The sequence below is a fragment of the Nansenia antarctica genome (genome assembly GCF_963989245.1).
Source record: "Nansenia antarctica genome assembly, chromosome: 1".
Taxonomy (NCBI): domain Eukaryota; kingdom Metazoa; phylum Chordata; class Actinopteri; order Argentiniformes; family Microstomatidae; genus Nansenia; species Nansenia antarctica.
Window position 1 is genome coordinate 76158932 of NC_137674.1, and position 10627 is coordinate 76169558.

Sequence of the window (10627 nt, forward strand, 5' to 3'; positions counted from 1 at the left end):
ATATTGCTAATAATAATATATTGTTTTGCTGTGCTGTGGTAGAGAAGGCAAGAGACCATCTAGTGTTCACCAATTTAAGCCTCTCTTTTTAACTGTTGTCTGAGTGGATAGTTCCTATTATATCAATTCTCATCTAGATCTGTGCCGTGTTGGGTCCTTGAATTTGAGGGAATTGAGTCTTGAAAGTCCTTGAAAGGTGCTTGAATTTGATGTTTCAGAAGGTGTGGGAACCCTGATCTATAATCTCCAGCAACCCCCAGTGCACTCACCATGTCCCATCTCTGTGATGACAGCATTGCAACACTGCTGTGTGTGTGTGTGTGTGTGTGTGTGTGTGTGTGTGTGTGTGTGTGTGTGTGTGTGTGTGTGTGTGTGTGCCTGTGTGTGTGTGTGTGTCTGTCTGTCTGTCTGAACCTCACCGCTGCGCCCTGGCGTTACAGAGACAGCACAGAGGAGCCGATGGACCTGTCGGACGAGGAGAGGAGCGAGCTGATGAAGAGAGAGAGCAGCCGCCTGCTGAAGACGGGCCACCGGGTCAGCTACTCACCCCGCAAGGAGAAGGCCCTGAAGATCTACCTGGACGGGGGCCCTCCCAGGGACCCGGGGCAGGACTGAGGCTCCGGTCCCAGCCACCCGTCTCCGCGCAGCCGTCCCGGTTAGCTGGCCTCTGCCTGCAGCACCTGGCCTGGCACCGCCACAGTCTAGCGTGCCCCCACCCTCCCCGGCCAGGGGACTCTGTCTGGCATGGCGCTTCACGTTGACTCGATGACGTCATCACCAGTGCTGTGCGGCTGACATACCTCCTCCCCCCCATCCCCCACCCCCACCTTCTCTTTCTCCTGTCCCTCGCCCTCCACTCTTGAGTTCTAGGGGGCGTTAGAGAGTGGCTCAGAAATCATATTGTGCACTATAGTTTATTGTACTGTAAAGTTTAAAGGGAAGTGCAAAGGCTATTCAATAAAAATTAAAAGAAAAAAAAACGGGACAACAAAATGAAAAAGAAAATACCATACAGACAAATCAATTGAACGTAAATGTTAGATTTGGGCGCACAAGCAGGTTTAGAGCTGGGAAACCTTAGAGGAACGTCACGCTTTGGCTGTTCTCCTCTCCTCTTGTCCTTTCCTCGCCACACTCTCTTTTCTCCTCCTGTTTCTCTCTCTCGTCGTCGGGTGGATGAGCGACAGATCATGTGATCATTGTACCTCATCCAAATTCTCTCTCCATTGTCTGTCACCAGGCTAGCGCCTCCTGCTGTACCATCCCACCTTAGTGACTGTTAAACTAAAACCAAGAGTATCTGCCACAAAGAACGCTCTCCATTCCTCCTCTTCTTCTGTTGATTCAAACTGCAGCTCTTTTTACCATCCACGGCAAATCAGTTGTTCTCACTCGAGATGTTAGGATTTTTGACAGTCTTTCCTGATTCATGGAAGTTATTTTTCGTTCGCTGGTGCAGAGGGGGGGGGGGGGGTTCGGCTCTTGTCTCAGAATGCCACAGTGGTTCATCACTGTGGGAAAACTGCGCTTACTTGCTGCTTCTCCCCCCCCCTCTGCCCCTACGCTTCCTGTAGGAGCTCCGCCTCCGTGACATCACTTCCTCCTCTTTCACTGGTACATACCGGTCCTCCAACTGTCACGGAATTCTGAACCACCGAGTAGACTACGTTAAGAATAAGAAACTCACTTGTTTTTGTTTTGTTCATTGTAAATTATTATTTTTGCCCCCCAGACGTAATGATCTTTATTAGGTCTTGACCTCTGGCACACATTTAAGTTTTTTTTTGGTCTGCATTTAACCCAATGTTTAATTTAGAATGTGTGTATTTTTCTTCTCTCGTTTTTATTTCTGCACGACGTGAACGCTGCGAGTGAGTGTTTTGCGGAGGCCACGTTGCGTACTGTGGGTTTGAGGTGTAGGAGGCCTCTGTGTTTTTGGGAGAATGTGTTTGTGTGTGGCGCTGCTCCCTGCTACTGCTGCTTCATAGACTGAGACCAGAGGGCACAGACAGACAGACAGACAGACAGACAGACAGACAGTCAGACAGAGAGACCCTACTCTAACAGCTTCTGGGCCTCGTCCACACCACAGAGCCCAGCAGCTCTCCAGCTCATCCTCTGGTCCTCTTACGCCGCCACAAGCTGCTCCCAGTAGAAACGCCAATACCTGAATTACAAATCATTTATGTTTTTGTTTCTTTGTTTGAAGTTTAAATCTTGTGTGAACATAGTTAAAGATGATTTTAGAGAAATAATTAAAATGCTTTTTTTTTGTTTTTTCATAACTGCAGTATTCTGTCATTGTAAATTAAATCTTTTGAATCCCCACTTTACCCATGCTGCATTTCTATGTTGACCTTATTGCCGATTGTAGATGAAGAAGAAGAATCTGTTTCTTTCATTCAGAAGAATATAGATTAGACATTTCGGTTTTCAGAGCCTTTTATTTTCGGAAGAGCAAGTTGTGCAAGCTGCATGCATCAAGGCTTACGTGTCTACTAACTTGAGATGAGGAGTTATGGATACCAGCTGGTCCAGTATATCATTAACTGTCATCATAGCAGGCCCAGTGCCAGAACCATGGCCGGGGGGGGGGTTAACAAGGCCAGTGGTGGCTATGGGCAGCGCTAAATAGATAGACATAGTGTATGGACCACAGTAAATACAAATATGAGATGAAACATTCAAACACGCCCCCAGAATATGAACGATTCAGATGTTAAATGTCTTAACTTTAGATCGGGTGGGCACGATGCACGTTTGGGTGTGCGCCCCTGCCCATAGCCACCGCCGGCCTTGTATCATAGAACTCCATACATTCAGGGCTTTTGATCTTAAAGTGCTGCTTAAAACCATTATTGGACGAAAATCAAACCTCCTCTTGCTTGGAAGTGCATTGTGTTCTTTTCTAATTCTAAAGGGAAGTGCATATTATAAGTGAGACTGAAACAGGAGGAGACATTTTTCCACCAGGACACCATCTCAGTACAAGTTTAAAACACGGAACAGAAAGCTCCTTTCAACGGATTTCAGGAAGGCGGACATTGGTCTGTGAAGGTTTCCGCCAAACCAAACCATTTTCCAATACACTTAGCAGCACGGATGTGACGTCACACATACATCTACAGCTTTGGATACTATCTAGCAGATTAGAAACAACTTCTTGCAAGACATAGCAGGAGCAACAACCGCCAGTCAGATGGGCCAATCCTGCAGGTGCGTCTTGGAGAGTAGGTGACCCTACTATACAGGGTCACCGGAGACCCCTCTATCTGACTAGTCTTTCTAAGCTGGTGGTGAAACCTAGACGATATAGTCTATCTCTGAATACAGTGTGTCCGTCAGTTCCTCTTCACTTGAATTCTGTCTTTTAAGACACATGGACCCTCGTCTGTCAAAAGAATAAGAACACATGACATTAACATTACTGTTCGCAGAACTAACGATAACAGGATTGTGTGTGTTATATGATCACAAACAATGCACATTAAAAGATAAAGACTACAGCATATACAATGAGGAATGTCCTTGTACCAAAATAGTGTTCTGTTTTGTGATTGATCTGTCCAAAGCAACTCTTACGGTATAGTTACATATTGTCTAGGGTTCAGGTTGGCAGCATGTGACACGGTCTGGTAAAAAGGGTTGCATGTCAGCAATCCTCAAGTCGCACAAATGAGAAAACTTTTTTTTTTTTTTATTCTTATAGTTTTTTATGTTTTTGAAGTGTTGAAGAGCCCACTCGATAACAAACAACAGTTTTAGGATCACTAAATACTCATCATTTGTGAATTGGATTCACTGTCTCGTCTTGCAGGATTCGGATTTCAATGTATGACACATCATTTGAAAGCTTACAATCTGCACTTTCATAATGATGAAAAATGACCCTGAATTAGGACTTTTTAACCAGACCCTGTCACACGTGTTACAATATCCATCACTCACCCCAAGGGTTGGCACTGGAGGTCTCCAGTGCAGGGGCAGTGCTCCCTCGGTCCCTCTCCCTCCATGTCCCAGGACAGAAGCTCCATCAGGTGGTTGGATGGTCCATAACAGCGCTCACGCTCCATAGGCTTGGCCGAGCACACAGGGAAGAGAAGAGCTGACCGGGCCAGAGAGAGAGAGAAACTGGAGTATTTTGACATAGGCAGGCGCATAGTATGACTTCATGAATATCATATTTTACATTGAGGCCTTTGCAGTATTTAACTCAAACAAATGTCAGCTCATCCCTAGCTATTTTAATGCTAATTTCATGAAGGCCTCTTGTGTGTGAGTCACTGGTGAATAATTCAGTGGAGGGGGACATTCGGTGTCTGTGTGTGGCCCTGCCTGCCGTACCCTTATGGAAAGCACAGCAGAGATCTGGGCGACATTCGCTCTGGTGCTGACAGATGCTCCCTGCTTCCCCCTTGGTGGCGTTCTGGCTGCACTGGCCCCACACACACAGCTGTCCTGCACAACACTCCTCGTCCTTCTTGCAGGGCTGGAACACAGAGAGAGACTACGACTAACGATGGCGTGGGGTAGAAATGCACCTGGTTGTCAACAGTACTTCCTACATGAAATGGATATGATGTAATAAAGCCTCGGTCATAGATTGTTTTACTGTGATGGACAGGCTAGATGAGACATTCCTGTTTCATTGGGTGAACCAAACTTGGGGAAGGCTATAATGAATGGTTAGTGCTGTGTTTTGCTGTGCAGGAGTCAGCCCGCCGAGTTGTCAGGTGTTTTGACTGGTAATTATTCCTAGTGCCCCCTTGATTTTGGACGTCAGCCAGCATCTATATGCCTGTGCATGGATTTCCACTCTGGCCTGCCAAAAACATCCCTTCAAAGAGAGCTGCAGAGGTACTAGTTCTAATAACTGCCTCGGTCTTTCAATTCAATTAGAAAGTGAGTCTCCGAGGAGTAGGGTTCTCTCATTACCTCTCTCTGAGCCAGCTCATCTCTTTGTCCTCAGAGTGTGGAGGGTGAGGAGCTCATATTTACCAGACGCACACTTTGATGTGAAGCCAAGAGGAGAGAGCCTCTCTCCCCCATGATGCACTCCAGTTACACTTGTGGCCTCACTGCAATGCAGTAACAATGCACAAGCAGCTGCATCATATTCAAGGCTGCTCTGACGCTGCCTTGTGTGTGTGTGTGTGTGTGTGTGTGTGTTTGTGAGCGTGCGTGTGTGTGTGCGTGTCACCGCCGCTATGCAAAACAACTGGGACATAAGCTAGGGATGATCTGGGAGTTGTAACCAAAGGGAAGAGGTCAACGTCCTCATATCAATAAATACATCCTCAATGGCTTCACTGTAGGGACTAGAAGGGTCAACATGAAATGTACCAACCACATCCAGGGCTTTGCATGGTAAACACCTGGAGCGCTGTGTCTCATAGAGGCAATATGTCCCCTTCTCACAGTCCTCATCCACGGTGCACTCCTGGAGGGGGAGGGAGGGGAAAAGTTAGGGGCACAACCTCCTTTACAGAGAAACATGGAAGAGACTGTATCCAAGTTTCACACTTCCATAACAATCCAGCTTTGCAGAACCACACAGATTGTAGGTATCGTAGATCATGCACATTAATGCTAGTTTATGTTTATGCTAGTCTTCAAGAGAGATTCAGTTATGGTTGGTGCCCTATCATCAATCTTCACTACAAAACTAGGCAATAGAAGTCACATTGGAATGACTTCTGGTTCTAATTATACTTTGAGGATGTGATACGTTGTTAGTCAGATGATCTCCCCAGTATTCGGCGGTGCCGGTGACCTGAATCACATAGGTCTGTTGTTGAAGGGTTGAACCTGGGACAAAGGGCTACTTGTCCCCAGAATGTTAAGTAAACATCCAATTTCCTCTCTCTTGTCTTTCTACATATTTCAAGGAAAAGATGAATGACAAAATCAGCACAGTCTGACACTTGACACTAGATTATTCAAAATCATACAAGCTGTAACAACAGAATGAAATCATACAATAACTCGTCATGCAGCTCGTTATCCACTGAGAATGACTCATTATTGGGTTCAAAAGCACAGAATCAAGTTATGGATATCACTACTGCATAAAGCAAATCCTTACTAGTTATATAATATTATTATTATTATTATTATTATTACAATATTATTGTAACTAAAGAAACGTCAAGTCTTTGGATAATATGAATTGAGGCTCTAGTTCAGAGGGGTGTTACAGTATAACAGTAATCTCCTGTCAGCCTTCCTTTTACACTGATTACTCAAACAGACTGTCACAACCCTGTACTGATCGAAGACACCAAGGCTTCACACACACACACACACACACACACACACACATCCGTGCATGATCGATCCGTTGGCTTCTGTTGGCTTCACACACACACACACACTCACACGCACGCACACACACACACATATCCGTGCATGATCGATCCGTTGGCTTCTGTTGGCTTCACACACACACACACACACACTCACACGCACACGCACACACACACACACACACACACACATATCCGTGCATGATCGACCCGTTGGATCGGTTTGCTGTTATCCTGCCTAATCTGCAGACACCCAGCGCTGTGATTCTACTCCTGCCATCCATTATTAATAGGAAGAGGATGCAGCAGCCTTTTAGGAGAGCTTTCCAACCAGCCACCGCCCTGAATGCACACGTCTCTCTGGGAAGAGGCAGCTGTGGCCTGGCTAGTGGAGCTAGAGAGACACACCGGGACTGAGAGGGGAGGTACAGGTACACAGAGATGGCGACCACAAGCATGAAAGCAGTGCCAGTGGCATGTTTACATACTGTAGTTATACTGCAGGAAAGGAAATACAGGCCACAACCTGTTCAGTCTTTCATGGCGCATTGTGACGAGGGTGAGGGATGGAATAGTTTTGTGCTTAGGTCAGCGAAGCGACATTTCACCTGGGAACGCCATCTTCTAAGCTCTAGAAGTGCATTATTTATTACCCTCTTAAGCTGGACGGGGCCCATAATTGTGCCCAAATTCTGCTTTCATTTGTTTGTTAATTTGATTTTTGTTTACTTTATCTCCTGGTCATGTGTAGTATCATATTCTGAACTATGGTCTGAGCATATCTACACAAACCTTCAAGGGGGTTACCTATCAAATGGCATCCGAATTACATTTTGCATCCCATCATCATTGTTCTAATGTTATAAGTGGTTTAGTTTGGCTCTGTTTTTTAGGCAGAAATCTGTCAAATATTCAGTTAATAATAATAATATCTTAGATTTGTATAGTGCCTTTCTCAAACCCAAGGGCGCAGTTGAAGAGGTTATATTAGGCATGCATTATTTTAAGCACTTTGTTAACTTTTGTACATACAACATGATGGGTCAATTATGATGGAGGGAGTTCCACAATAAGACAAGTCACTCACATGGTCAATATGGTTCCCCATGCCACTGGCCACGGTTCTGGTGATGTGGGTCGCTCCAGTTGTGTTGTTTGTCTCCTGAATGAAGAAGAAGAGATACAGAGTTCCAGTGACCAGTGTACTGGGTCTGGGTCAGTGGACTGGGTCAAGTTTCCAGTCAGGATCACTTTCAAAGAAGGGATAGACTGCCTGCACTTTTTCCATTTCGGTCTTTTAAGCAAGCACACATTGTCTCGACGAGACAGAGAGAGAGACACAGTGTGACAAGATGATAATATTATTTACAAAGTGTTATGACCTCATAACAGCATTTTGAGATGTTAATGTTAATGTTAATGTTAATTTTATTTATAATGCGCCCCCCATCCAACTTTTACATCGGCCCGGGGCGCAAGATCCTGACCATAATCGATGACAGTATGACAAGAATACCCATTGACCTTGTCGATGGTCTCTACGGTGTGGATGGATTGATTTCCAACCACGCTCTCAGAAATGCTTTCATCGTGGAGACTCGAGGGAGGGTTATGAGGATAAGAGCTGGATTTCGCACTCTCATTGTCCATCTATACAAATAGGAAGTAAAGGGAAGTAAGTCTTTAAGTTTCAGGAGTAGAAAATCAATGATGTATAGGCCTATGTTACTTCTGTTGTTCACCTTGTTCAGGCGGTGAATGACTTGGATTCATTTCTTTTTTGTTCAACAGTTTTTTTTACTGGTCTTGGATTCATTTCTATCAACATGGGCTGCTGTCTTAGTCTAAGTTTGTCAAAGTCCTTGAATGTAAACATAATGGTAGTTATAGTTACCTTTATGGCTAATTTAACTAAAGTTTTACATGAACTGGGATAACAAAATAAACATCAGTCTACCCTTGAGTGTGCATCTACGTTTTGGATATTCAAGATAATTCATCAGTTAACATATAACTACTTCTACAGATTAAAAGGATATCCCCTATAGGCTATAATAAAGACGTATCGTTCTTAAAGCTGCAACGTTTGCAGGAAAAGTACTATACAAATAAAAGTTGTTATTATTATTATTATTATTATTATTATTATTATTATTAAAGCTCCTGCGAATAAAACGCTGAGTGTTAAGTTACCTGCTGCACCGCGTCCTCCAGTTTCTGCTGCGTGTCCTCCATCAGTTGCTCTACCTCCGTGAACATGTCGTTTAATGTCGCGTGTCCTTGGGCCAAATTAGCCTCCAGAGTCTTACTGGTGTCCGAGTCCACGGTGGTGGCAGCATGGGGAGGGAGGATGCCGTGTATAGGCGCAGCTAGACCCAGAATGAACAGACAGAAACACAGCATCATCCTTGCTCTGCGGAAAGGCACTCGAATGAATGAGATTCTCCGGACGGAGGTTTTGTGCACCGGGTGTGATGCGTGTGGGGGCCACTCTGAGAGAGCGGAAAAGGAACATTTTCCGAACGTATCGAATTGGGGGGGGGGGGGGGGGATAAATTACGGAACACATAAACGATTTAGTATTTACAAACAAGTGGGACATGACAAAATCTACAACCTGTATCCCGTATAATAGATCAATTACGCATTATTGACAGAGGCGAGATGACAACGTTTCCAATGCGTGCTGTTACCTTTTTATCCACACAGTTTGGCTTCCAGGCCAGCGGACTGGGAGGTAGGAGCTGGGAGGAGGATATGCCAGTGGAGGGAGGGTGGCACACCGACACCGCAATCTGAGAAGTGGGCACAGACTTCCCCTGAGCCTGAGGTTGCGATGGAGCCTCTGAGTAGGACCACCATGGGTGTTTCACCATGACTCCACGCAGTAGTTCTCAGTCGTCATCTTTTTTCTTTATTTTTAAATTAGATTCAGCCACATAACTACCACGTAGTTACAATATATCAACATCAAATTAATTTAATTACCTAAACTTGGGTTTTGAAATTAATTGTAAACTACATGAAACAAGACAAGACGTATAAAAGGAACATCAGAAAAACCCATTGATGTGCATGTGCTTGCTCCTACTAACCACTAGATGGCCTCATTTACATGGGAACACTTTTTACTGCTTTGAAAGAACCCTGCTCTTCTACACTGTAAAGTATAGTCGATAGTTTGGGTCATTAGTTTGGATTAGCTCTCAAACACATATCAAATAAGAGTGTGTGTGTGTGTGTGTGTGTGTGTGTGTGTGTGTGTGTGTGTGTGTGTGTGTGTGTGTGTGTGTGTGTGTGTGTGTGCGTGTGCGTGTGCGTGTGTGCGTGTGCGTGTGCGTGTGTGCGTAGCCTATGTGTGTGTGTGCGTGTGCGCGCGCGTGTGTGCTGTGTGTGTTCGGGCTTGTGTATCAGGTACATGCTTCTGTCATCGACAGCCGTGTGATGACAGTGGAGTAGAGAGGTGTGACCATGTCATCACCCTAATCACTGCACTCCAGACATGTCATAAAAGCGTCGCCTAAAAAAACTCAACCTATACAACTGGTATCTTGTACAACTTCATACCAAGATCCTTGGTCACGGGCATTTACATGATGACATAAGCTAAATTAAAATAAATATTTCAGTTGTTCTTCATTGCAATCGAAAACGGTCGCCAAATATTGAGAGATCACATTGATATTACTGTAACCTACTTTGCGCAGATCGACGCGTACAGATTTTCTAAATGCTCTAGAAACACGACACTGGACAGCTGTAGATATTTTTGTGCGTTACTCTTACATGTGTCTCATGGACAAGTGGGTTCACACTGTCACACTTTAACACCGAGATTAAGACTGATACACATAACCTTTATCAATGCTTTTATCTGTAGCTGAACGTATCATCAATGATACAATACAGATTGCCATGCTTTAATTGCGTCCTATATTTACAGCTACAGAACATTTGTTTATTTGAAGTTGTGTGTCATCATTTGAGTTTCGAGCACTGCCTTTCAGAAGTTGGTATTGGATGTCATAGACCTCAAGCACCGCCCTGAAGTCAAAATCGGAAGGTACAGCAGAGAGACGCACTGTGTAGGTCATGTAATGTAGTAGCCGAGTGCTATAGTTCAGTGAGTGAGTTACTGTTGGAGACGCACCTACACAGAGCGCAGATTCTATCAAGACAATACTTTCTGACGGGTCAGGAAGGGTTTCAAGACCTCTCGATCAAGAGCGAAGACTGGACGAATTAATTATAAGATAAAGAATAAACTACAGTAAGTCACACTATTTAAAATTACGCATGTTTCACGAAATCAGTACAGAGGT

General features: G+C 44.6%; 2 protein-coding genes across 2 annotated transcripts in view; one reads left to right on the forward strand and one right to left on the reverse strand.

Annotated features, from left to right (window-relative positions):
* usp47 (ubiquitin specific peptidase 47) overlaps positions 1-1445 on the forward strand; it is a 25349-nt gene extending 23904 nt beyond the window's left edge. Inside the window, exon 28 of the mRNA XM_080531733.1 lies at positions 441-1445. Coding sequence (XP_080387859.1) covers positions 441-615 — 175 coding nt within the window. The 3' untranslated portion in view covers positions 616-1445. The remainder of the gene's footprint in view (positions 1-440) is intronic.
* Positions 1446-3303: 1858 nt separating this feature from the next.
* On the reverse strand, positions 3304-8711 carry dkk3a (dickkopf WNT signaling pathway inhibitor 3a; the record flags this gene model as incomplete). The annotated part of the gene is made up of 7 exons (XM_080526233.1): positions 3304-3391; positions 3949-4105; positions 4345-4489; positions 5348-5440; positions 7393-7467; positions 7830-7955; positions 8499-8711. The coding sequence occupies 7 exons, from the start codon at positions 8709-8711 to the stop codon at positions 3304-3306; spliced, it is 897 nt and encodes a 298-aa protein (XP_080382359.1).
* Positions 8712-10627: the final 1916 nt, after the last annotated feature.